Source organism: Myotis yumanensis, unplaced genomic scaffold (genome assembly GCF_028538775.1).
Source record: "Myotis yumanensis isolate MYYU_CA2020_CCGP unplaced genomic scaffold, mMyoYum1.0.hap1 SCAF_2, whole genome shotgun sequence".
NCBI classification, from domain to species: Eukaryota; Metazoa; Chordata; class Mammalia; order Chiroptera; family Vespertilionidae; genus Myotis; species Myotis yumanensis.
In genome coordinates this window covers 71,491,768-71,519,432 of record NW_027223753.1, presented here as the reverse complement: position 1 = coordinate 71,519,432, position 27,665 = coordinate 71,491,768, and the positions used below count along the sequence as shown (strand labels likewise).

The 27,665-nt window shown below is 36.8% G+C and overlaps 1 protein-coding gene across 9 annotated transcripts in view; it reads right to left on the bottom strand.

The window, feature by feature from the left end:
- CCDC18 (coiled-coil domain containing 18) overlaps positions 1-27,665 on the bottom strand; it is a 139,487-nt gene that overhangs the window by 62,933 nt on the left and 48,889 nt on the right. For 8 of the 9 annotated variants that reach the window (XM_070405615.1, XM_070405609.1, XM_070405614.1 and 5 more), the window contains 8 exons: positions 22,914-23,137; positions 21,581-21,691; positions 20,975-21,106; positions 16,284-16,418; positions 16,048-16,125; positions 9,929-10,045; positions 8,471-8,638; positions 3,351-3,493 (listed from right to left, as the gene is read on the bottom strand). In XM_070405615.1, the coding sequence (XP_070261716.1) occupies positions 3,351-3,493; positions 8,471-8,638; positions 9,929-10,045; positions 16,048-16,125; positions 16,284-16,418; positions 20,975-21,106; positions 21,581-21,691; positions 22,914-23,137 (1,108 nt within the window). The remainder of the gene's footprint in view (positions 1-3,350; positions 3,494-8,470; positions 8,639-9,928; positions 10,046-16,047; positions 16,126-16,283; positions 16,419-20,974; positions 21,107-21,580; positions 21,692-22,913; positions 23,138-27,665) is intronic. The other variant, XM_070405611.1, reaches the window with a different exon arrangement.

Sequence of the window (27,665 nt, the reverse complement as noted above, 5' to 3'; positions counted from 1 at the left end):
TTCTCAGTGAAACACAAAGTAACATTGGGGAGAGTTTGTAGGGATTTTGAAAGAAAAGGCAAAGGTACAGAAAAGTATTGCCAGATAGCATTAAGGCAGTGGTTCTCAACCTGTGGGTCGCGACCCCTTTGGCGGTTGAACGACCCTTTCACAGGGGTCGCCTAAGACCATCCTGCATATCAACTATTTACATTACTATTCATAACAATAGCAACATTACAGTTATGAAGTAGCAACGAAAATAATTTTATGGTTGGGTCACAACATGAGGAACTGTATTTAAAGGGCCAGAAGGTTGAGAACCACTGCTAAGGGAACACTTAAGGTTTAAAGTTATAATTTTAAAGTAAAATTGGTCAGTGTGGTTATTTTTTCAAGCCTCTGTAAAAGGTGCAGACATGGAGTAGTCTGAGTTGGTTTTAGGCTGTGTACCACAAAGTAAGAGAGATGTAAGGGAATTGTGGTTATATGCAAATCAGTGATTTTAATGACTAACAAGAATTAAAGCTGGGTAAAGACAGAAGAGAGAACATTAGGGAATGAGACAGTGATGGGACTGATGGATTAGGGTTCCTGATAAGACCAAAGAATTATTGAATTTGGGGTATTAAAAGAGAATGAGCCCTAACCGGTTTGGCTCAGTGGATAGAGCGTCGGCCTGCAGACTCAAGGGTCCCAGGTTCAATTCCGGTCAAGGCATGTACCTTGGTTGCGGGCACATCCCCAGTAGGGGGTGTGCAGGAGGCAGCTGATCAATGTTTCTCTCTCATTGATGTTTCTAACTCTCTATCCCTCTCACTTCCTCTCTGTAAAAAATCAATAAAATATATATTTAAAAGAAAAAGAGAGAGAATGAGGAGTCCTAGCTGGTTTTGCTCAGTGGATAGAGCGTCGGTCAGCCTGCGGACCAAAGGGTCCCAGGTTCAATTCCAATCAAGGGCATGTACCTCAGTTGCAGGCTCCTCCCTGGGCACGGGCTCATGCAAGAGGCAACCAATTGATGTGTTTCTCTCACATTAATATTTCTCTATTTCCCTCTCTCTTCTACTCTCTCTAAAAATCAATGGAAAAATATCCTCAGGTGAGGATTTAAAAAAAGAGAGAAAATGAGGATAATATGGGGTAGATACATAATATTCAGATTATGTTGAAATACTAATGACAAGATCAAGGATGAATCATGTGAGTGAGTGACTGAGGTATGAGAGAGATCAGGATCATTAGAGGAGAACTTTTTAAAATGAAGCTAAGGTGCTCTCAACAGTTTGGCTCAGTGGATAGAGCGTCAGCCTATGGACTGAAGGGTCCCAGGTTCGATTCAGGTCAAGGGCATGTACCTTGGTTGCGGGCACATCCCCAGTAGGGGATGTGCAGGAGGTGGCTGATCGATGTTTCTCTCTCATCGATGTTTCTAACTCTCTATCCCTCTCCCTTCCTCTCTGTAAAAAATCAATAAAATATATTTTAAAAAAATAAAAAAAAATGAGGCTAAGGGGTCAGAGGATCAGCTAGATAGATATACTATATTGAAATCTCCAAGAATAATGACAGCAGTGATTAATCTTTGTGAGGAATTTTAGAGAGCAACAGTAAGTCGGGTGGCCTGTAGGTGTCAGCAGCAGTGAGGGATGATATGATCTGATGTCATGAAGTTTGTGAACTATGGTATACTATTGCACATCTTGATCCTATGGTACAAAAACTGTGGGGAAAATTTTTTACTTTAGAGGGCTGCAGGGAAAGAAGTAATATCCTCGGGAGAATCAGATTTCTATTACAAGAAGAGGAAAGAAGTTGAGGATATAGATGTGTCACAGGATGGATTGGGAATTCCAGAGGACACAATGGAAGTCTTTCAGGAAGTGGAATGAAGTGGGAGAAGGGAAGAGAATATGTGGAGAGCTTACTATGGGAGATAAGGGTTGAGCTGAAAATCTATAGCTTCTAGTGGTGTTTTGCATAACCAAGGACAAAGTCATAATGTGATTAATCTTTGAGGGATTAAGGTACACACTGGTGGTGTGGCTGTGTTAGTGGATAGACACCTGTCAATAGAAGAAAGACAGTCTGAAGTTTGAAAAATAGGATACCCGCTTGACCCTGTTGAGAGAGTTGAGGACATCTGGGGAAGCAAGTTGCTACTCAAGTCACAAAGGCCCTATCTTTACTCCTGTCAGTAGGGGAGAAGAAGCCTGGTGACCTGTGGTTTTAGTTCAAGTGCATAATTAACTCTCACCTCCTATTGGTAGAATGGTGGGCTAATTATGAGTATATTATTAATTAAGTCAACTCTTGTTGACAAAGTAGAAGAGGTCTGGGGAAGCTGGGTATAGCTTTCAGCTCATGGGTGCATTTCTTTACTAACTGATGCCTAGACCCAGCCTAGCCAAGTTAAATTAGAACCTTAGAGGTGGGACCTAGGCATCAGTACTTTGTAAAGCTCCTCACGTGATTTTATTTATTTTATATCTTAAATATATTTAATTGGTTTCAGAGAAGAAGAAAGAGGGAGAAGAGATAGAAACATAAATGATGAGAATGATTGATCAGCTTCCTCCTGCATGCCCCCAGTGGGGATTGAGCCCACAACCCAGGCCTGTGCCCTGACTGGGAATCGAACCGTGACCTCCTTGGTTCATGGGTCAATCCTCAATCCTGAGTCACATCGGCCAGGGTCCTCAGGTGATTTTTATGTTCAGTCAAGGTGGAGAACCACTGCTTTATTTTATTAAGTTACTCCTTCCCCTAGATAACTCAATCCCATTCTTGTGTGTGAGTACATCTTTGCATTAAAATGTTAGTTTTTTTTTTGTTTTTTTTTTGTTGTTGTTGTTTTTTATATATTTTATTGAATTTTTACAGAGAGGAAGGGAGAGAGATAGAGAGTTAGAAACATCGATGGGAGAGAAACATCAATCAACTGCCTCCTGCACATCTCCCACTGGGGATGTGCCGGCAACCCAGGTACATGCCCTTGACCGGAATCGAACCTGGGACCCTTGAGTCCGCAGGCCGACGCTCTATCCACTGAGCCAAACCGGTTTCGGCAAAATGTTAGTTTTTTCCACAATTTAATTCACTACAACAATTGCTAAGTGCCTATGAGGTATAAGGAATTAAGATAATTGTTGTAGGAGCCTCATTAAAATAAACCAGATATTATCTTGGTCTTAAGGAACTTATAATAGGAGGGTTATGAGGGAGGTGCAAATAAAACACTATAGGAACACAGACGGTAGATAAATTACTTTCTCAAGCAAAAGCTTCCCTGAACATTTTCTGATATTGAAACTCAGATACTACTGATGTTGAAAGAGGAAGATAAATGAAAACTATCATATTCATTTTACCTTGCAGTACCAGTAAGCTCGATAACTTTCTGTCTTTTCAAATCTGCTTCATGTGTGGCTGCATCACATTTCTCCTCCATTTTTCTCAACTTTTCAGTGGAATTTTCCCTTTGTTTTTGAAGCTCTTGTTCCAGTTTTGATACCTTGTAAAGCAGTTTTCAGTAAGTATTTTAAATTCAGTCACAGCTCAATATTCTTCAGAAGAAAAAAATATATATATGTGTAGCCCTAGCCTATCATTCAGTTTCAAGATGTATTATAAAAATCAAAGTATAGACCAGAAATTATAGCAGGTCCTTGAATAATGTCATTTCATTCAATGTTTCATTATAATACTGACTAGAGGCCTGGTGCACAAAAATTTGTGCACTCGGGGGGGGGGGTGGGGGGGGGGGCCTCAGCCCGGCCTGTGCCCTCTCGCAGTCTGGGACCCCTTGGGAGATAACAACCTACTGGCTTAGGCCTGCTCCCGGGTGGCAGAGGACACGCCCAATCCCTAGGTGCAGCCCCTGGTCAGGCTCAGAGCAGGGCCAATTGGGGAGTTGGGGCGCCACCCCCTGTCATGCACAGAGCAGGGCGGATCGGGAGGTTGCGATGCCACCCTCAGTCACGCTCAGGGTAGGGCTGATTGGGGGGTTGGGGCACCGCCCCCTGTCACACTCAAGGCAGGGTCGATGGGAAGGTTGCGGCGCCACCCCGTCACGCACAGAGCAGGGCCGATCAGGGGGTTGGGCGCTGCCCCTGTCGCTCACAGAGCAGGGCCGATCAGGGGGTTGGGGCGCTGCCCCCTGTCACTCACAGAGCAGGGCCCATCAGGGGGTTGGGGCGCTGCCCCCTGTCACTCACAGAGCAGGGCCCATCAGCGGGGTTGGGGCTCTGTACCCTGTCACACACAGAGCAGGGTCAATCAGGGGGTTGGGGAGCTCCCCCCTGTCACGCACAGAGCAGGGCCAATCAGGGGGTTGAGGAGCTCCCCCCTGTCACTCACAGAGTAGGGCTGATAGGGGAGCTGGGGCACCACCCCCTGTCACACACATAGCAGGGCGGATCAGGGGGTTGGGGCGCTGCACCCTGTCACACTCAGGGCAGGGCCAATGGGGAGGTTATGGCTCTACCCCGTCACACCCAGAGCAAGGCCTGTGGAGGGGGGTTGGGGCGCCATTCTCTATCACCCACAGAGCAGGGCGGATCAGGGGGTTGGGGCACTGCACCCTGTCACACTCAGGGTAGGGCCAATGGGGAGGTTATGGCTCTACCCTGTCACACACAGAGCAGGGCCCGTGGGGGGGGGGGGGGGGGGGGGACACCGCACCCTGTCACACACAGAGCAGGGCCGATCAGGGGGTTTGGGCGCTGCCCCCTGTCACGCTGATCAGCTGATCCCGGTGCTGGGAGGCATATTACCCTTTTACTATATAGAATAGAGGGCTGGTGCACAGGTGGGGGCCGGCTGGTTTGCCCTGAAGGGTGTCCTGGATCAGGGTGGGGGTCCTCACTCGGGTGCCTGGCCAGTCTGGCTGAGGGGCTGAGGGCCGTTTTTAGGCTGGTGGGTTGACTGAAGCTCCCAACCGCTCCTTTTTTTCTATTCTGGGCCAGCTTTAGCTCTGAGGCCTCACTGCTGAAAGCAGGTTTCTGGCCTTTGTTTTTCCTTCTGTATTTGATACAATGTTTCAGTCCGGCTGGCTGAAGCCTGGCTGACTACGCAGGTTTCTGGGGTTTTGTTTAGCTTCTATATTTGCAACATAGTTGCTTAGAGTTGCAGCTGAGAGGCCGGCAAGTGAGGCGGGGAATGTTGGAGTCCGCAGTCACTGGAGCAAGCAAGCCTCCCTGTTCAGTTCAGTGCATGGCTGCCGGCCGCCATCTTGGCTGATAGTTAATTTGCATAAGGATATGCTGATTAGCCAATGGGAAGGGTAGCGGTTGTACACTAATTACCATGTTTCTCTTTTATTAGTGTAGATAAGGTACATAGGAACCTAACTCATATCAGTAAGCCTACACTAAAATTGGTTTCATTATTTGTCATTTCACTTAAAGTCATGGAATTTATCAACGTTAAATGAGGACTTACTGTAATGTTTTGAAATATAAAAGCAAAACAATTTTTTATAATGTATTTCATTCTTATACATATTTATAGAAGTGGCCACATCATAACACTAAAATAAAACTTACAAGAATTGAACAAGCCCAGCCAGTGTTGCTCAGTGGTTCATCGACCCATGAACCAAGAGGTCCCAAGTTCAATTAACTTTGAGCCAATGACTTTAATATCCTCCCTGATCTTCTAAGACCTCTCAATGAAGAACTAAATTCAGAGTATAAATCATTAATACCCACTCAGGGCACAACCCAGGCTCAAATCCCCAGTAGGGGAGAGGGTGTAGGAGGCAGCTGATCTATATTTTCATCTCTCTATCCCTGTCCCTTCCTCCCTTCTCTAAAATCAATAAAAAACATATATATATTTTTAAAAATTGAACAAAATAATGGTAAATATTCTCCTTTTCATTATCCCATTTGAAATGTTTTTTCTTCTCTTGTCAAATCATGTTCCTTTCCTTCTTCACAAATTGGCTCATTCAGTGAAGGATTACAAGATTCCCACCTACCCTCAAACATTATAACCTGCATTAACTCCAAACATGACTTGCATTCACTCCTATTCATTCTTCCTTCTGTTTCTGCTACAGTGAAGGAGGTATTCTTTCTCCTATACAAGTCAAATTACATCATAGGTATTCTGGGTTCAATTCCTATCCACATCCTCAGGAACCTCATACTATTTTTTAAATGTTTTTATTGATTTTAGAGAGAAGGAAGGGAAAGGGGGAGAGAGAGAGAGAGAGAGAGAGAGAGAGAGAGAAACATTGATCGGCTGCTTCCCATAAGAACCCCAACTGGGGACTGAACCTGCAACCTGGGCATGTGCCCTGAAGAGGAATTGAACCGGTGACCTCTTAATTCATGAGTTGACGCTCAACTAATTGAGCCCCACTGGCCAGGGGAGGCCCTCATACTATTCACTATCTCTATTCTCTGCTTTATCTTCAATCTCTCTTTCTTCTGGTTTCTTTTTTTTATCAGAATTTAAATATGTTCAAGACCCTTCTATTGCAAAAAAGTCATCCTTCTTACTTCTACCTCCCTCCAACTACCACCCTTTCCTCTTCTCCATAGCCCAACCTCTCGGTTTTCTATGCTTGTTGTATCATTCTCACTTCTCCTTCATTCCTCAATCCGTAGTGATCTGGCCATTCTACAGAAACTACCCTAATTCATCAATGAGCTCCATGTTGCTAATTCCAATGGATATTTCACAACCCTCAATTTACTTGGCATTGATTCCAACAGTCCATGATACCAACTATCATTTCTTATCATGAAATACTTACTTTGGCTTCCATGTCCTACATCCCTCACAGATCTATCCAAGTCAATCGCCTCACTCCTCATACTACATTCTCTTCCTAGTAAATCTCAGCCACTCCATGTTTTCAATGAACATTTACATGATTGTGATCTCAAAGTTAATCTCTGGCCAATGACTTTAATATCCTCCCTGATCTTCTAAAATCTCTCAAAGAAGAACTAAATTCAGAGTATAAATCATTAATATCCACTCAAGTTTCAAGAATAAAATCAAAACAATACCCAGGTAAAAAGGGAAGGGAACCATGAAATATCTATCTACTCTGTGCTTAATTAGATAGCACACTCATAAGCAGAAAAAAATCTAAAGATGAGTAATAATTTGGAATAATATAGCACAGAACTTATGCATAATGGAACAGAAATGCAAGATAGGAAAATATTCACCAAATACTGAATAAATTTTTATATATAAACTCCTTTAGACCCTCAAAGAAAGAGAACACAAAAATCTCTTAAAGATCATGAAGAAATAAAATCACCAAATTAAAAATACATATGAACTGGCAGACTTAGGGAGGAGAAAAAACAGAAGAAAACTGTAAGACCATTAGAGAAATAAAAACAACTCCAGAAGGAACAAGAATTATAATCAATCCTGCAAAACCCAGATCAATGACAAGGTATGCAAGAAGTGGGAATCTAACACAGATGAGATGAGGAAATACTTCAGAATAAAGCTGTACATCAGGCATATCAAGCAATAGGCCTACACTTTAACAAAAAAGGTGGAGAGTTACAGGAGTGATCTCTAGAAAAAAAAAATATATATATCTGCCTGAAATGTCTGAACGTATTGAGAGGAGATTCTTTAATTCCATTCGAGAGGCTGAGGAAGAATTCAGAATACATAGATAAAAAGTCATAAAGGTGCCAAAACTGGTTTGGCTCAGTGGATAGAGCGTCGGCCTGTGGACCGAAAGGTCCCAGGTTCGATTCCGGTCAAGGGCATGTACCTGGGTTGCGGACACATCCCCAGTGGGAGATGTGCAGGAGGCAGCTGATCGATGTTTCTCTCTCATTGATGTTTCTAACTCTCTATCCCTCTCCCTTCCTCTCTGTAAGAAATCAATAAAATATATATTTTTTAAAAAAGTCATAAAGGTGAGGTGTAGTGAGATTACACAGAGCCACATTTTCTAATTTACATGTTTCTCTAAAGTTTGAAAAGGGGAAAAGAACAAAAGATGTGAAATACAGTATCTGTTTGAATAATTCAGATGAATTTGTTAATGAATGAAAGAGCAAAGATTGGGTTCTAGTATAAATTTTCTGAGGATACTTTCTTTGGAATAATAATTTATTTTTAGAAGTAAGTGATATCCTTTGTGATTTTTCTTTTAGTGTCGTGCTTTGGCATTTCTTTGGGGATTGTCACAAATCCTAATCCAAAAAAAAGAAATTGGAAGGTCTGATGATTCATATAGGAATTATATTCAGATCCAGGAAGAAAGGAGACATTGAAGAAGAAGCCTAGATTATAAGTAAGTTGTACGGAATGACAAAATGTACCCATGGTCACATTACACAGGAATAGAACTTTATCCATTTTACGATGTTAATATAGAATATTTCTTATACTATCAAAGCTTTGATATTGAACACCAATTTATAAAACTAACAAAAATGTATTATCAATTGTAAAAATTTCTATTTCATACAAGTAAAATTATTTTGACCAATAATACCTGTTTTTCAAGTTTAGTTTGAATGTCTTCCAGCTCTCCATTTCTTATTGTCTCTTGTTGTAACATTTGCTGCTGTTGCTGAAGAGTATGCTGTAGAATAGCATTTTGCTCAGAGGTCTCTTGAAGACTGTGATTTTTTATCTTTAGCTCTTTCTGTAAACAATATACCTAACAAATACATACATTTGTCATTATAATGACATGCTTCAAATAAAAAACACAAAATGTCAAAGCTGTCTGCTTTGTTAGATAATTATCACACTTGCCATGTGGGACAATTATATTTATGACTATAGGTTATTATGTGGAGGGGCGGGTCCATCTTTCTGATGAGGAGATATGCTTATAGGGTTGGCCCTTGGATGGTGTCTGGGAATGTGCATTTTCACATTCCCTAAGAGATGAAATTGCTTTGTCTGGCTAGGGAATAGAATCATGCTTTCCTTTTGAAATTTTGAGACTTGTTGCTGTTCCTGTGTGACCAGCACCCCCATAAAAAATATTGATCTTTGAGTCATAAGCAGGTTTCCCTGGGCAGAAATATTGTAGACATTACCATATTTCACTGCTATAGAAAGAAGCATGTTCTATGTGATCCCTCCCAGGAGAAGGAAGAGAACATAGGAGGCCATGAGTTTTGTCATACTCCTATTGATGTATCTTTTTCCCTTAGTAAAAATAAATTATAGCCTCAAAAGCATTATGTGCTATTTATTACATTATTGTTGCCATTATTGCCATTGTTTGTAAAATTATATCCTTGCAATGCACTTTTGAATATTCATGGTTCAAAAAACACATAAAGGAATGACAATACGAACTAAGAAATCATACCTATTCACTGCAAATATTTAAAGACTTGAATATTGCATTCCTGCAAATTGCTTTAAAAGACACCTTTGAAGTTATCTGAAAGCACTTATATTGTGGAGGGGGGGAGGGGGATGCCCTTTGTCCTAGTTTTCCAAATTCCAAAAAAATCTGCCAAAATAATTGTTAAATTTGAATAAACAATGCAGTATAATTTAATGTATATTTTATAATATTCTTCGCTTGCTCCCAAAAGAAGGAGGTTAAATAAATGACCTTGATGTGCTGAGCTCCTTCATATCACTTTGATTTAAAGTGATACAACCAGACTGGCCAGTATGGTTCAGTGGTTGAGTATTGACCTATGAACCAGAAGGTATGGTTCAATTCCTGGTCAGGGAACATGCCCGGGTCACGGGCTCGTTCCCCAGTGTGGGGTGTGCAGAAGGCAGCCAATCAATGATTCTCTCTCACCATTGATGTTTCTTCTCTCTCTCCCTTCCTCTCTGAAATCAATAAAAATATTTATTGATAAAAGTATCATTTAAAAAAAATAGATGTATTTGTAAAAGTATTTTGAAAATAAACACTATCTCAAAAAGAAGTCACTTGACAAATATTCTATATGTAAAGAAAATATTCATTTACCTCTTCAGATTTCTTCTTTAGCTGTTTTTCAAACTTTTCCTTATTTCCTTCCAATTGATTCAAATGCAAGGCAAGTTCTTCCTTACAAATTTCCAATGCTGAATCTAACTGTCTGACCTAAGCAGCAAAAATTCAAAACAGAAAAATCAACTCATATTAATAAGTGTTTATTATATGCTCAATATTTTATAGATTTATGTCCTAATGTTAATTCACTGCTTCAAACAGTGAATATATAGTCAAACTTAGGACAAAAAATATGAATACAGAAGAGATTTACATAAAAACTAACTTTTTCATTGTAAACTAGGAAACCAGAAAATGGAGTTGAAGAATAAATAGGACATGAACAAGTGAAAAAGGTCATTCCAGGAAGAAGGAGTATGTTCAGAGTTAAGTCTCTGTAAAAGGGAATGGTTAGAAGCTGGCAGGAGCTCAGCATATCAAGAGTATGAATTTGTTCTGTTCATCAGATTTTTTACTCATTTGATTTTTAGATTCACTTGTTGATAGATATGTATTTGTTGTCACTTTGTTGTTCATAAACTGGTGAATGTAATAGAATCAGGGGCATGGAAAGGAAGCAGATTGACAATTCTCAGGGGGAAGGGGATATGGAGGGTGCAGAAAAAGAATGGACAAAGAGCTTACACCTATGGATGAGGACAGTGGTGGGGGGGGCGGGGGGGGCAAGGGCCTGGAGTGGGGTGGGAACCGGGTGGAGGGGAGCTATGGGGGGGAAGAAGAGGAAAACATCTATAATAATCTGAACAATAAAGATTTAAAAAAAGAGTATAAATTTGTTAGCAATGTGAATTTGGGGGAGAAGGCAAGACAGAGGGGCCAGCCATCAAGAACCTGTAAAACAAACACTCTAAAAAGGAAAGCAGTATTTGAGCCTACTCCTTAAGTTCCCTTGATCAAGAAAAATAGCAAAGTGAGTACAAACTGTTATATTGTGCTAATGCTGAAGGCAATAAGAAAATGAAAATGTTTTTGTCAGCTAGAGGGCTGCTTTTGCTTTGAATCAGTGAAAATAGTTTTAGAAAGGCAGCAATGTAACTTGGTTCAAGGGTTTTACAGTTGCAAATGCTTAATATAAAGAGAAAATTAGCAACAAGTAACCCAAATCAACAAATCTATTTTTTGAAAAATTAGTTCAAGAGCCAATTTGCATACATGCTCCATATCCTATCTGCTAATAAGATTCTTGTCTTGGTCCTTTCTTGTCCTTACAGTAATTTTGAGCTTCTCGGGTATTCTTTCTCTCTCTCTCTCTCTCTCTCTCTCTCTCTCTCTCTCTCTCTCTCAGTATATTTTTATTGATTTCAGAGAGGAAGGGAGAGGGAGAGATAGAAACATCAATGATGAGAGAGAATCATCCATCAGCTCCCTCCTGCACGTCCCTCATTGGGGATCAAGACCACAACCCGGGCATGTACCCTGACGGGGAATTGAACTAGTGGGCTTCTTTGTGCCTTGGGTGGATGCTTAACCACTGAGTAACACCAGCCAGGGGACTCTCTCTCTCTCTCTCTCTCTCTCTCTCTCTCTCTCTCTCTTAATAGTATCCTATTGTGAAAGAAATCTAAACAAGATAAGCAGAAAAAGAAAAAAATGTTCCATCAGATACTATTCTGTATCATGAAATTGTCCTTACAATTCTCATTTCTAAAAAGAAAATCTTGACACAGATTTCAAAGATTGTCCCTAGAGCTTGTGAATGTAACCATCAATAGCTTTAAAAGCTTGTAATTTTGAACAATTATTTTTGTTCAACTGTTGCCCTCATAATAATTTTTAATTAACATTTGTTTATGAAAGGTATAAATATTTGCAAGTTTTCTTTCTTAAGCATGAGAATAAGCATTGGGACTTGTGTCATCTTACACAGAGAAAAATAAAATCTATGACTGTCAGAATATCACTACATTGATAATTAATAATGTAAAAACTCATTCAGACAAGATTCATCACTAAATGTTAAAACCAATGGTTATAAAGTTGTTGAGGAGCAAGGCCTTTACATGGTCTCCAAGAATCACTGCACATTTTTGTGTATTAATTATAAAGGAAAAAATGTGCCCTTAAAACAGTGAGATCTGGCAATAACTACCTTAAATAAAGTGTAAAGATTGGTAATGCCAATAATGGGGTGATCAGACATTATGGGTCTCCTGATATGAAGCAGTGGGAGGAACACAGTATAACCCATGTGGTGTTCTAGTTGACTTAGACTTTTCAAAATATTCAGTGTTATGAAGAATAGGAGACAGTGAATTTAGGGGAATCTAAAGAACCAAATGCAACACATAAACTATAATTAAATCCTAGACTGGGGAAAAGAAAAGGAACAAAGCAAAAGCAGTGCAAATCAAGGTTTTACCAGGTATACAAACCCCCTGAACACGCCACTGAAATAAAGAGTCTAATTCAGAAACAAGGCCAGGACTAGGGTGATACAAGGAAAGTGCCTAGAGGTTAAAATTTAAAGAGGCACTTAGGGTCATGAAAGTTCTGACCCTTCCACTTGTATGACCCTAAGAGTAAGCATCTCCTTAAATTTTGCCCTAGAGGCCTTTCCCTTGCTTCACCGTAGTTCCATATTTGTTCTATAGGTCTGTGGCACAGCAGATATTCTGCAAGTCAAACAAGTTCCCAGGGGATGCTAATGCTGCTAGTCAATGTTTGAGCATACTTTGAGCAACAAGGCTGTAAAAACATTTTTAAATAATTGGGAAATTTTCAGTATGAACTGTGTATTGAATTATGTTATTGAATTATTGTTTACATTCTCTGGCATGTACAGGTGGTGTGGTCCTGAAGGAGAAAGTTCCTGTTCATAGGAGATGCAACTTTAAGTATTAAAGGCACAGAGTGTTATGACATCAGCAACCTCTCAGGTAATCTGTCAAAAAGGGAAGTGTGTGAGCAGGGGGAAGGGATATTGGGTGGATGCAAACACAAGGGTGTGTATGCATGTGTGTACAGAGAGATGAAGTGAGTATAGCTAGCACTTAACAAACAGTGAATCTACAAAGATGTTTTCCCTACTATTATTTCAATATTTTTGTAGAATGAAATTTAAAAATTAATAAACCAATTAAAACTAATAAATAATAAAAACCAAACACGCACTACTCCATTAGATTTCTTATTTTTGAACAAAGCTTGAGAGTTTGAATCTCATATAAATAAACATCATTACTGTATACAAAACACTTACTGCTCTGATGAACCAAAAACCTATTCAGGGGTACAACCTGGGGCAACTGGATGGGAGTTCTACACTACCCTTTCTTCAACAAAAGCACCTAAGCTTTTCTTCTTTCCCCTTCCCCCCACTTATGACTTTCTTTTTGGGGGGGATCTAGAGTGGAAAATAAAAACAAAACAATAAATAAATAGAATCTAAATCTAAAAAACACTCTCAATTTTCTATTTAATAGCAGGCTAAAAAATTACTTTAATTTACTGATTTTCTTATTACTTGTTTAGAATTTTCCCATCAATTTCCTAGCTCTCATTAAGCTAGAAGCTGTATCATACTTTTCTACGTGATACATTTTTAAACTGGGCCCTGCTGAGTAGCTCAGCTGGTTGAAGCATTGTCCCAATACGCTAGGGTTGCAGGTTCAATCCCAGGTCAGGACATATACAAGAATGCATAAGTATGTTCTAACCGGTTTGGCTCAATGGATAGAGCGTTGGCCTGTGGACTCAAGGGTGCCAGGTTCGATTCCGGTCAAGGGCATGTACCTTGTTGCGGGCACATACCCAGTTGGGGGTGTGCAAGAGGCAGCTGATCGATGTTTCTAACTCTCTATCTCTCTCTCTTCCTCTCTGTAAAAATCAGTAAAATATATTTAAAAAAAAAGAATGCATAAGTAAATGGAAGAACAGACTGATGTCTGTCTATCTTTCTGTCTCTCTTCCTCTCTCTCTCTAAAAATCAATCAGTCAATCAGTTAATCAATAATTTAACCCCTAGCTGGTTCAGCGCAGTGCATAGAGCATCAGCCAGCGGACTAAAGGGTCCCAGGTTCAATTCCAGTCAGGGGCACATGTCCAGGTTGTGGGCTCGATCCCCAGTAGGGGGCGTGCAGGAGGCAGCCTATCAATGATTCTTTCTTATCACTGATGTTTCTATCTCTCCCCCCCTTTCCCTTCCTCTCTGAAATCAACAAAAATATATTTTAAAAAATAATTAAAATAAAAACCCAAATTTTAAACTGATCCTAATAACTCTCCTGCAGATAGAAAATTCGTAATATTTTTTATGCAACGAACTAATTAACGTATGCAGAAGAGCATAGCCAAAGGTCAGGAAACAAAGATGATAATGACATAATCAAGAAAAGAGAACTAGATTTCAAACTTCTTTTTTGTTGCTACAAATATCCTATATGTTAAGACTCATTTAGCCCTAGCTGGTATATTCAGTGGATAGAGTGTCAGCCTGTGGACTGAAGGGTCCAGGGTTTGATTCTGGTCAAGGGCACAGGCTCGATCCCCAGTAGGGGGCATATTCTCTCTCATCATTGATGTTTCTATCTCTCTCCCTCTCCCTTCCTCTCTGAAATCAATTTTTAAAAAAAAAGAATCATTAAGTATAGCTTCAGTTATAAGAATTTTGTTTTTAATTTCAATGACAGTAAAACTATTAAAGGTACCAAGGGAATAAAAACCAACATCATAATTCATTCTTTTGTTGATTTCCTTCCTGTCTCTTACCTGGCTATTAATATGCAGAAATAACTTATCAGATGACGGGTTAGATGTGTTAGGTGGTTTAAAGAAAAACAGGAGTTAAGTGGCAATATAAGTTTTATTTAATAAAATTATTTCATGCCCACAACCTTTATACAGTAGTGATTTTTAATATTAATTATCTTAGAGGTTAGTTTTACATGAAGCAATGAATTGACATGGCATGAAATGTCAAAAGTTTAGAAAATACTATAGGAAAGTTATGGATAAACATATAATTGTGTTTACATGGGTATACAAGGTCACAAAATGGATTAAAAACCAGACAAAAGTACTAGTACTACACAACACCGATTTTTAAAATTCCTTTATATTCAAGCCATATATGACAGAATAAAGGTAGCAGTATGTTTGGATCTATTTTTAATACCAAAAATGCAAATGAGAAAATATTGAATACATAGTAATTACGTATTAAATTCTGAGTAACTTAGCATATACTAAGCATTTTATGTACCTCATTAATTTGAATCTCACACTATTGTTATCCTTATTTTACAGATAAAAAAATTAAAGTTCAGAGAGCATAAATAACCTAGCGAAGGTTATGTCAGTTAGTAAACTGTGAAGCCAGAACTGAAACCTAAGTCAATTTAGCTCCAAAGCCCATGCTTTTAAGCATGAAGATATATTAGTCACAAAACTGTATTTTATCTGGAAATTCTGAATTTATCCCCTAATTAATCTTAGAACAGGTAGAAAGAAATAAAACTGGACTGCTTATAGTTTCTTTCATCTCCTTTCACTTTCACTGTTAATTCTTTACTAGTAATATTAACAAGTAGCTAATGTTAAAAAAAATTTAATGTTAAAAAAATAATGGTTAGATAATATAAAAAAGCAAAAAAAAAGACGTTAGATAATATACAAATTAAGTTATCAACTATCAAGTAATTAAGACCAAAACTCACATTGAAGAAAATATACTTACAGAAGCTAAGTTCGTTGACCCAAGTAAAATCTTTACCTTTTGATTTTTATATTGATAATTTTTACAATTTATAGAAAAAAGTAAAAAAAACCACAGGAATGTCTCCATTAAGAAAAAAATTTTTTAAGCATTTTTATTATCCTCACCTAAGGATATGTTTATTGATTTTTTAGAGAGAGAAGAAGGGAAAAAGGGAGAAAGACAAACAGAGAGAGACATCCATGTGAGAGAGAAATATCGATCGATTGCCTCCCAAACACACCCGACCAGTGATCAAACCTGAAACCTAGTTATGTACCCTGACTGGGTATTGAACCCACAATCCTTTGGTGTATGGGACAATGCTCCAACTAACTGAGCCACCAGCCAGGGCTAAGAAAATTTTTTTTTAAATTTCTTTAAGTATTCGCATCCTAACCTTGATTGTTTCTTCAGATACTTGGTTCTGTAATGCTTTCAAAGCTTCATCTTTCTTCATATTTTCCTTTTCCATTTCCTGAAAACACAGGTTGATAAGCAAAAATATAAATATGGTTATAAATATTTTAGCATTTACTAATGTGATGCTTAACAACTGATAAAGGTATGTTACAGAAACATAAACTTAAAATACTACTCAGCTTTTAAACAGCATTTTTATAAAGATGGTTTTACCCTTTTGCTTTCTGTCAACAGTCTGTCTAGTGATTCAAGATGATGCTGTTTGCATATTATGTCTTGCTGCAACATGGACATAGTCTTTTCTTGCTCTTTAAATTGCTGGTCTTTTTTCTCTAGTTGAGATTCAAGCTTAAAATAAAAATAAGATTTATTAATTTTCATGTCAAATTTTTTAAAATTTTAAAACATTTAAATATATAAAAAGAAATATAATTCATGTTAAATTACTGAAATTACATAGATTTTTGCATTTTACCAAATTTCTTTTCGTTTCCCTTCTTTTAGAGAAGAAATGAAATCACATGCCCACGTCTTATCCCTTTACTCCTTCACCAATACTAGACTGAAATTGAACTGTATCATTCTGTGGTGTGTTTCATTCTTATACATTTTTTGTGCTTTTAATATATGCATTTAGTGCTATAAGCTTCCCAGAGCTGCTCTAGCTGCACCCCACAATTTTTATGTTGTGTTTTCATTTTCATTCAGTGTGAATTGTTCTAATTAACCTTGAGGCGTACTTTTTGATCCATGGATTATTTAGAAGTGTATTGCTTAGCTTCAAGTATTTGGGGACTTTTCAGATATCTTAATGGTTTCTAGTTTAATTCCATTAAAGTCAGAGGACATTCTATGTATGATTTCAATTTTTACATTTGATAAAGCTTATTTTGACCTAGAGTATGGCATACCTTAGTGCACATTTCATGAAGGTACACTGGAGAAGAATGTATATTCTATTGTTGGGCGAAATATTCTATAAATGTCAATTAGGCTAATTTGATAGACAGTGGTGTTCAGGTGAGTTCTATATCCTTGCTGATTTTTTAAAAATATATTTTTTACTAATTTTAAAGAGAAAGGAAGGGAGAGGGAGAGATAGAAACCAATGATGAGAGAGAATCATCAATTGGCCGCCTCAGGCATGCCCCCTACCTGGGATTAAACCCGTAACCTGGGCATGTGCCCTGACCGGGAATTGAACTGGTGGTCTTTGGTTCATGGGTTGACACTCAACCACTGAGCACACTGGCTGGGCTATCTTTGCTGATTTTTATGGCTACTTATTCTGTTGATTACATAAAAGAGTAGTGTTGATGTCTCCAACTATAGTTTTGGATTAATTTCTTTCTCCTTTCAGACTTCACATTTACTCCATATATTTTCACCAGGGGGCAGACGCTCAATTCTTTTGTTAGGTACCTACACATTTAAGACTGTTTGAGCCTTTTATCATTATGTAATGTTCCTCTTTTTCAATTGCAATTTTCTTTCTTTTGACATCTACTTTGATATTTATATAGCCGCTGCAGCTTCCTTTTCTTTGCCTGGGACATCTTTTTCCAACCTTTTATATTTAACCTATCTACTACATCTTTATATTTAACACTAGAGGCCTAGTGCACAACATTCGCAGTCAGGGACCCCTCGGGGGATGTCCGACTGCCGGCTTAAGCCTGCTCCCCTAGGCATTGCTCTGGAGGCAAAAGAGGCTCCCGCCAACCAGCTTCTGGCTGAGCAGCGTTCCCCCTGTGAGAGCGCACTGATCACCAGGGGGCAGTTCTTGCATTGAGCGTCTGCCCCCTGGTGGTCAGTGCACATCATAGCGACTGGTCGTTCCATTCTTCAGTTGATTTCCACATTATGGTTTTATTATATAGGATGTATTTCTTGACGAGCATATATATTTGAGTTAATTTTTTAAATCCAATCTCACATCTTTTATTTGGTATATTTAGAACATTTACATCTAAAGTAATATTTGAGCCCCAGCCTGGTAGCTCAGTTGGTTAGTGTCGTCCCATATACCAAGGTTGCACGTTTGATCTCCAGTCAAGACACATGTAAGAAGCAATCAATGAATGTATAAATTAGTGAAGCAACAAATTGATGCCTCTCTCTCTCTCTCTCTAAAATTAATAAATTAAAAAATAAAGTAGTATTTTATAAGACTGGATTTAACCAGTTAACTGCCACGATATTTTGAATTTAATTAAAAAAGGTCCGCCGCTTGTGTCTATAGACGCTTATGGTGTACAAATGGTTAAACATATCATTTCATTATTAGTTTTCTCTTTGAATCCTGTTTTCCTTCCTGTTTCTACTGTCCAGTCTTCTTTTAAATATATGAATATTTTCAGAATTCTATTTTATCTATTGGCTCTTTACTATGTCATTTTTAGTGGTTTTGCTAAGATTATAATATACATATTTAATTCTTCATACTTTGCTGAGAATTAAATTTTGCCACTTGAAGTAAAATGTAGAAACTTTATATAAATATATATCCCTTAACCTACTTTTTTATGTTGTAGTTGTCCAATGTATTACACCAACATATATTAAAATCTCAATAGACAATGCTATAATTTTTTTCTTCAAATGTCCTAAAACCTTAAGAGAAGAAAAATAGTGCATTGTATCTAACCAAATAGTTACTGTTTTTGTTGTTCTTCCCTCACTCCTGAGGTTCCAAGTTTCCTTCTGGTATTGTTTCTTTTTGCTTGAAGAACCTTATTTTGGAACAAGTACACTGGTGGCAAAATCTCTAAACTGTCCTCCATCTAAGAATATCTTCATATTCCCTAAATAATATCTGTGCTGGACATAGAATTCTATGGTTCATGGATTTTCTCTTTCAGCACTAAATGTTTTCTCTTCTAATCTTCATGGATTCTGATGAGAAATCTACAGTAATTTTAATCTTTGTTCCTTTATATGCAATGTGTTATTTCTCTGGATGCTTTTAAGATATTTTTGGTTTTAGTTTTCAGCAAGAACTTTGATGTATTTTAAAGTTGTTTTCTTTGATTTAACTCAGTGGTTCCCAAACTTATTTGGCCTACCGCCCCCTTTCCAGAAAAAATATTACTCAGCCCCTGGAAATTAATTTTTAAAAAATTAAGAGATCAACCGAAGGACTTGTATGCATGCATATAAGCATAACTAATGGACATAAGACACTGGGGGGTAAGGGAGGGTAGGGGTTTGTCAAGGCCAGGGGGGAAAAAAGGACACTTATGTAATACCCTTTGTAATACTTTAAGCGAAAAAAAAAAAAAAAAAAATTTTAATAGCAGTTACTCATCGCCCCCAAATGCACCTGTGGCCATCACCGCCCCCCTGGATCATTGCAGCGCCCACCAGGGGGCGGTAACGTCCACTTTGGGAATCACTGATTTAACTTCTTTGAGCTTGTTAATTTGTAAACTTATTTCCTTCTATTTTATTTATTATTTATTTTTTTAATATATATTTTATTGATTTCAGAGAGGAAGAGACAGGGAGAGAGATAGAAACATCAATGATGAGAGAGAATCATTGATCAGCTGCCTCCTGCACGCCCCAACTGGGGATCGAGCCTGCAACCTAAGCATGGGCCCTTGACCAGAATCAAATCTGGGACCCTCTAGTCCACAGGCCGACGCTCTATCCACTGAGCCAAACCAGCTAGGGTTTTAATTTATTTTTAAATATGTTTTTATTGATTTCAGAGAGAGGAAGGGAGAAGGAGAGGGATAGAAACATCAATGATGAGAGAGAATATGCCCCTACTGGGGACTGAGCCCACAACCTGGGCATGTGTCCTGAGCAGGAATCGAACAGTGACCTCCTGGTTCATGGGTTGATGCTCAACCACTGAGCTATTTCCTTCAATAAAACTGTGAAGTTCTCAGTCATTATCTCTTCTAATAATTTTTTGGTACCAGTCTTATTCTCTTCTCTGGGACTCTGATGAGATGAATGTTAGACCTTATGATATTGTCCCAAAGGTCCCTGAGGCTCTGTTCATTTTCTTCCAAATTTTTTTTTTCTCTCTGCTGCTCAGACTGAATAATGTCTATTGCTCTATATTTCAAGCTCATATTTTTTTCCTCATTAGCTCCATTCTGCTATTAAGCATATACAAATGATATATATTTTTACTTAGCCTTGTGTTCTTGGTCTCACACCTTTTTCTTTACTTTTGTTTTTACTATTTACTTTCCACCCACAGTTAAGAGTGCTTCTATTCTCAACCAATCTTCAAGCAATTGATATCTCTAGTGGAAAAGAATCCATAGAATCGCTCTTAGTTTGGTAATGTGAAAAAATAATGATTGAGGGGGTGGGTAGGGGCTGTGAGAAGAGGGGGCTGGGAAATGGGAGCTATCTGTAGTACTATCAATAATAAAAATATATATTTAAATTGAAAAAAAAAGATTAAAACTGAAATGGCAGGAGTGCTATATAAGAAAGCATTTAAAAATGATCCAGGCCCGGCTGGGATAGCTCAGTGGTTGGGCGTTGACCCATGTACTAAGAGGTCACTAGTTCAATTCCTGATCAGGGTACATGCCCAGTTTGCAGTATCAATCCCCAGCAGGAAGCAGCAGATCTTTTCTTTTCCTTCTTTCCTGCCTTCCTTCCTTCCTTCCTTCCTTCCTTCCTTCCTTCCCTCCTTCCTAGCTTTCTCTCTCTCTCTCTCTCCTCTCTCTCTCTAAAAATCAATTTTTTTAAATCTGTTGTTCTTAATTAAAAAAAAAAGATTCAGAAGCAATGGGATTCTGATTATAGTACTTGCCAGTAACTTATCTACGTCTTTATTTCCTCAGATATTAAAAAAAGGAAGTTGGACTAGTAATGTTAAGGTAATTTTTAGCATCCACATTCTATATTTACTTGTAAAAATATTAATGTCTTACTCTTTCAATCTGCTTTTCCATTTCTTTATGCTGTTCAAGATGAATTTTCTTTGCCTTTTCAAAAGCTAAACAAATTTTCTCATGTTCTGTGTTGATATTGGTTTCTAGACTTCTTATCTTTTCATTCTTTTCCTAGGAATACAAAAACACTTGAAAAGAATTTAATTGAGAGGTAGTTTTACATAAGAATATATTAGTAAAGCATTATATTTGTGATATTCTATTCTTTAAAGATTCATAGTAGTTAATAAATCAAACTTCAAAAATATTTAAATACTTATTAAAAAGCCAAAATGGTTATTTTAAAAATTGTATCAAAATAAGAAAATTAAACTACTTAAAAAAACTGCGAATATCAAAGAACTACTATTATTTCCTTCAACTCTACTAGGATAAAAATGAGAAAATGTACGTAACAATTGCATATAATATTAACCTAAAGATATGAAAACAAAAAAGGAATCATGGGAGGAGTTTGGAATTTATACTTTCCTATATGATATATTTTATAATAATAATACTAAAACAAACATGCTGTCACGAATTAAATGCCTTAAAGTCATGGTGAATTTGTAGCCAAAAAAAAAAAAAAAAGGTAATTTTTACCATAAGCTCCTGTTCAAGTTCCGCATTTTTTGCAGCAATAGAGGAATAAGCAACTATTTTTTCCTCCAGCTGTTTCTCTAGAGTTAAAAGTTGAGAACATTTCTTTGTCATCTAAAAACAGATCAAAATGAAAAATTATTTTAAAAACCTACTTTAAAAAATGAGTTACAATTTAGAAGAAAAACAAATAATGGAGGGTAGATCAGAGATACAATGCAGCTCGTTTCATCCATGTAATACATAAGCAATTTAATTCAGACCCTCTATGTCTAAGTAGGATTACACCTTAACCCATTTCTTAAAAGAAGCTATTAAAAACTAAAATTACTATAATAAAATGTTAACAATAGTTATTTGATGATAGAATTATCAATGATTTATTTTTCCTTTGTCCATTTTTGTATTTTCAACAAGATTGTGCTAATTTTGTAATTTTTAAAAAAGTTATTAATCTTAGTACTTGATAATTTTCTAAGTAAGCTAAAGCTATAATTACAGACTGACATAATCTCCTTTTCCATTACTTAAGCAAGCTCCTATCCCACAGGTCTTTTTCTTGGCTACAAACTTTAAGATGAGAATTCAGACATTTAAAAAGTGCCCCCAGAGATAGCGGCAGCCCCTGGTTTGAAGGGTGAGTCTAACAGACACCTGTGTTCTGGGTCCACTATGACCTAGTGAGTTATCCTTGTTCTGACCTCAGTGGGATGAAGATCAGATACTCACAAAACACACATTATCCCCTTTTCAGAATGTAATCCACAGCATTATCTGTACCAGATTCATAAGCAGTTTTTTTAAAAATTCACATCCCTGAGCATAACTCAGTATCTGCTGAATCAAAATCACTAGGATCCAGAAATCTGCATGTTTAACAGGAGTCTCAGGTGATTCTGCTATTTGCAAAAATTTGAAATCCTCTATTACCACTATTTTTCTTCCAATTGCATAATCCAAATACTTTACTTGTACATGTATATTAACCACATTAAGTTATACTTAGAAGAAATAAGAGTATAGCACAGTAATTCCATCAAATTTTAGATCTTTTAGCATCCTAAAGTGTATTTTCCTACTTTTAACATAGGTTATAAAGCAAATGTTTCCAAACAAAATTTTAGAAAGAACTTATAAATGAGGTGATAAGGACACATATGTAATACCTTAATCAATAAAGTAAAAAAATAGAAGAATTTATAACTTATGTGGTACCATTAATATTTTTAAATGTATAAAACTGGACTTAAACATACAATTTTTAATAAAAACCTTCAATAATATATTTTTTCTTGTATGAAAATGTGGCCCATATAAACTGTTAATTCAAGCTTACTTCACTTTCAAGTTTGCTAGAGTTTGAAGCTTTCTCTAGCAGCTCTTCTTGAATCAGCTGAAACTGACTAGTTCTGTGGGCCATGTTAACTTTCAAATCAGAATTCTCAGCTTCTATTTGCATCAACTTAGTACGGAGTTCTTCTATTCCAGAAGCAAGTTTTTGCCTCTCTCTTTCATATTGCTTGCTCACAGTATGTTGATTTTGATCTTTTATACTTTCTGCTAGTAAAAATAAAAGGAAAATTGTTCAGTATAAACTTCAAAAGAAACTATTATAATGTTAAAAGATTTAATCATAAAGTTTAGTTTTTGATCTAATGAATAGTCAAGGGAATGGAGGATGAGATATACATTAAGGAAAATATAATGAAGCGAACATAGTAAGTACATTACTTTCTAACTTAAATACATAATAAAGTGGGAATAAGTTCTTCTTAGTATCACTTTTATTTTTTTAAATATATTTTATTGAATTTTTACAGAGAGGAAGGGAGAAGGATAGAGAGTTAGAAAAATCGATGAGAGAGGAACATCGATCAGCTGCCTCCTGTACCGGGGATGTGCCTGCAACCAAGGTACAAGTCCTTGACTGGAATCGAACCCGGGACCCTTCAGTCCGCAGGCGGATGCTCTATCCACTGAGCAAAACAGGTCTGGGCAGTATCACTCACTTTTATAGACTATTCCTTCATACCAGAAAAACTATTCCTTTGTACCAGGAAGAGCCCTTCTCTGACTTTAAAAATCCTATTTTTTTAAATAGAAATCATTGTTTTAAAAACAACACAACAGCCCTGACCGGTTTTGCTCAGTGGATAGAGCATCAGCCTGCGGACTGAAAGGTCTCAGGTTCGATTCCGGTCAAGGGCATGTACCTTGGTTGCGGGCACATCCCCAGTAGGAGGTGTGCAGGAGGCAGCTGATCAATGTTCCTTTCTCATCGATGTTTCTAGCTCTCTATCTCTCTCCCTTCCTCTCTGTGAAAAATCAATAAAATGTATTAAAAAAAAACAACAACAACAAAAAACAACAACAACATAACAAAACCCTTGTCATGTCTCCTTAAACTGAAGTTAATCATAAAATGTATTTGGATAACCTGAGATCATTATGAATATTCTGATATAAAAGCTGAAAACAGTGACTCCCAGTCCAAACTAAGTAATGAGAATTCAGTGATGCATTTTAAAACTGAGGGTTACCAGAGGCAGTTGTCTGAATACACCCTTTCTCCATTATAAACATACACACCTATCCTCATACCTCAAGATAACAGGAGCTTCAGAATTACTTTATAAAGGCATAATGTAAATGCATGAAAACACACATAGATGTGGAAACAAGTAGAGATGTACTATGACTTTAGTTCTTCCTATCAACTCTCCATCTTGCTAATATTTCACTTTCTACACTAGCTATCTATCATTGGCTCTATTCTTTGATGTCAGAGAATCTATGACATATATTTATCACCACCTCTAAAAACTAGCATTCCTTCTGCTAATCCATCTTTCTTCTTTCTATTCTCTCTAATAACTTAGATATCTACTTTTCTCTGCTGTCATTTCTGCTGCTAGACTGTGTATTTGAAGATAGACTGTGATACATTAAAGCTCTACATGTTAACCACTAAGGCAACCACTTAAAAAAATAGGTATAGTTAGTTAATTAGTAGTGGAGATTTAAAAAAATGAAATACTAGGAAGGCAAGAAAGATGAACAAAGGCCAATAGAACAAATAGTAAACAGATACTAAGATGGTAAATTTAAACCCAAAATGGAATACTAAGAAGGAAAAGATGAACAAAGGTCAATAGAATAAATAGTAAACAAATACCAAGATGGTAGGCTTAAACCCCCAAGGATTAATAGTTACATTTAATGAAAGTGACCTAAACATTCCTATTAAGGAGCAAAAAATGTCTACCTGCTTATAAAAGCAAGAACTAAATATATACTTTCTATAAGACAATCACTTATACATAAAAATACAAGTTAAAATTATGGGGAAAAATCATACTAGGCAAACACTAATCAAAATAGTTGGTGATAAACTATCAGATAAAAATAAATGGAAAGATGTTTTGTGTTCATGGATTAGAAAAATTACTATTGTGAAAATATCCATACTATCCGCAGTGATCTACAGATTCAATCCAACCCATATCAAAATTCCAATGTCATTTTCCACAAAAATAGAAGAAACAATCCTATAATTTCTATGGAAACACAAAAGACCCCAAATAGCCAAAGCAATCTTGAAAAAGAACAAAGCTTGGAGGCACTAAGCTTCCTGATTTCAAACTATATTACAAAGCCATAATAGTCAAAACAGTATGGTACCACATAAAAACAGACACATAAATTAACAGAACAAAATAAAGAGCCCAGGAATAAATCCATGAATACATGACAAATTAATTTATAAAGGGGCTAAGAATATACAATGGGAAAAAAAGGATAGTCTCTTTAATAAATGGTGTTAGGAAAACTGGACAGTAACATGCAAAAGAATAAAACTGGACCACAAAATCAGGTAAAAATGGATTAAAAACTTAAACATAAGGCCTATAACTATAAAAATCCTAGAAGAAAACATAGAGAGTAAACTCTTTAAACTCTATTTTGGTGATGCAATGGCAACGAAAGCAAAAATAAACAAGTAGGACTATATCAAATTAAAAAGCTTCTGTACAGCAAAAAAACCCCATCAATAAAATGAAAAGGAAATGTATGGAATGAAACAATATATTTGCAAATCATATATCTGACAAGGGGTTCATATCCAAAATATATAAAGAATTCATACAATTCAATAACAAAAAACAAACAATCCAATTAAAAAATGGTCAGAAGATCTAAATAGACATTTTCCAGAGAAGACACACAGAGATGGCCAACAGGCACATGAAAAGGTGCTCAACATCACCAATCATTAAAGAAAGGCAAATCAAAACCACAATGAGATATCATCTCACATCTATTAGAATGGCTATTATGAAAAGACAAGAATTAACAAGTGTTGGTGAGGATTTAGAGAAAAGGCAATCCTTGTATACTGTTAGTGGGAATGTAAATTGGTGCTGCCCCTAAAGAGAATAGTATGGAGATACCTCAAAAAATTAAAAATAGAACTACCATATGACCCAGAAATTCCACTTCTGGGTATTTATCTGAGGAAAACTAAATCACTATCTTGAAAATATATCTGCACTCCTATGTTCACTGCAGCATTATTTACAATAGCCAAAACATTGAAGTATCCTAAGTAGCCATCAACAGATAAATGGATAAAGAAAACGTGTGTATACGCAATGGAATATTATTCAGCCATAAAAAGAAGGGAAATCCTGCCATCTGTTACAACATGAACAGACCTTGAGGGCATGAGGCTAAACAAAATAAGTCAGACAGAGAAAGACAAATACTGTATGATCTCACTTATATGTGGATTGAATCTAAAATAAAACAAAGCCTTAGATACAGAGAAAAAACAGGTGGTTGCCAGAGGCAGATGGGCAGCAGATGGGGGAGTGCAAAGGGCGAAGGTGGTCAAAAGGTACTGGGGATGTAATGTACAGCATGGTGACTGCAGTTAATAATACTGTACAGTGCACTTGAAAATTGCTAAAAGAGTTGATCTTAGAAGTTCTCATCACAAGAAAAAAAATCTGTGACTTTGTGTGGTAATGGATATTGACTTATTCTGGCAATCACTGCATAATAACTTGTATATGCAGATATTAAATCATTATGTTGTACAACTAAAACTAATACAACGTTATATGTGATTTATATCTCAATAAAAAAGCTGGAGCTTCTAGATTAATTTGGGACAAACTAATCTTCAGTATAAAGTACATAAGCAGGAATAAAAACAGACATTTACTATAATAATGGGGTCCATTCAACAAGAAGACATAATAATCTTAAATATGTAAGTATATAATATCTTCAAAATATCAACAGCAAAGACTGACAGAATTAAAGGAATAAATTAACAAACCAGCATGTAAATCTGAAGATTTTGACACTACTCTCAGTCATTTACAGAACAAGTACACAAAACTTTTTTATTAAGGATAAAAAAGACTTAACACCATCAACCAATTTCACATGATTGACATTCAAAAGAACATTCCACCAGCCCTGGCCTGGTAGCACAGTTGATTAGAGCATCATCCTGATAAACCAAGGTTGCAGGTTTGAGCCCTGGTCAGGGAACACACAAGAAACAACCAAGGATTGCATAAATAAATGGAACAACTGAAGGATCTCTCTCTCTCTCTCTCTCTCTCTCTCTCCTCCTTCAACTCTCTCTCTAAAACCAGTTTTAAAAAAAACAACGCTAAAAAAAAAAGAGAGAACACACTTCACTCAAAAATTATAGAATACTAGTACTTATTAATTTTTGTCAAATGCATCTGGAACATTCAACTATACACTGACTAAGCTTCAAAACAGTATTTATAAGATTAAATCTGGTTCACTCATGAATTAAGTAAGCTGTTTAATGGAAACAACCTAATGTCTACTGCTAATAACAGGTATCTGAAACGTCCCTGAATATAAGGAAATAAACACACACAAGAGATATAAAATATCTGAAATGAAAGTACAATATGTATATTTAAATACATTAGAAAATAAGTTAAAGTAAACTTTAAGAAAAGTTAGAAAAAAGAAAATTAAATATAAAGTAAACTGGGAAGGAGTAAAAAGAACTGATTGTGGTGATTGTAACAAGGGT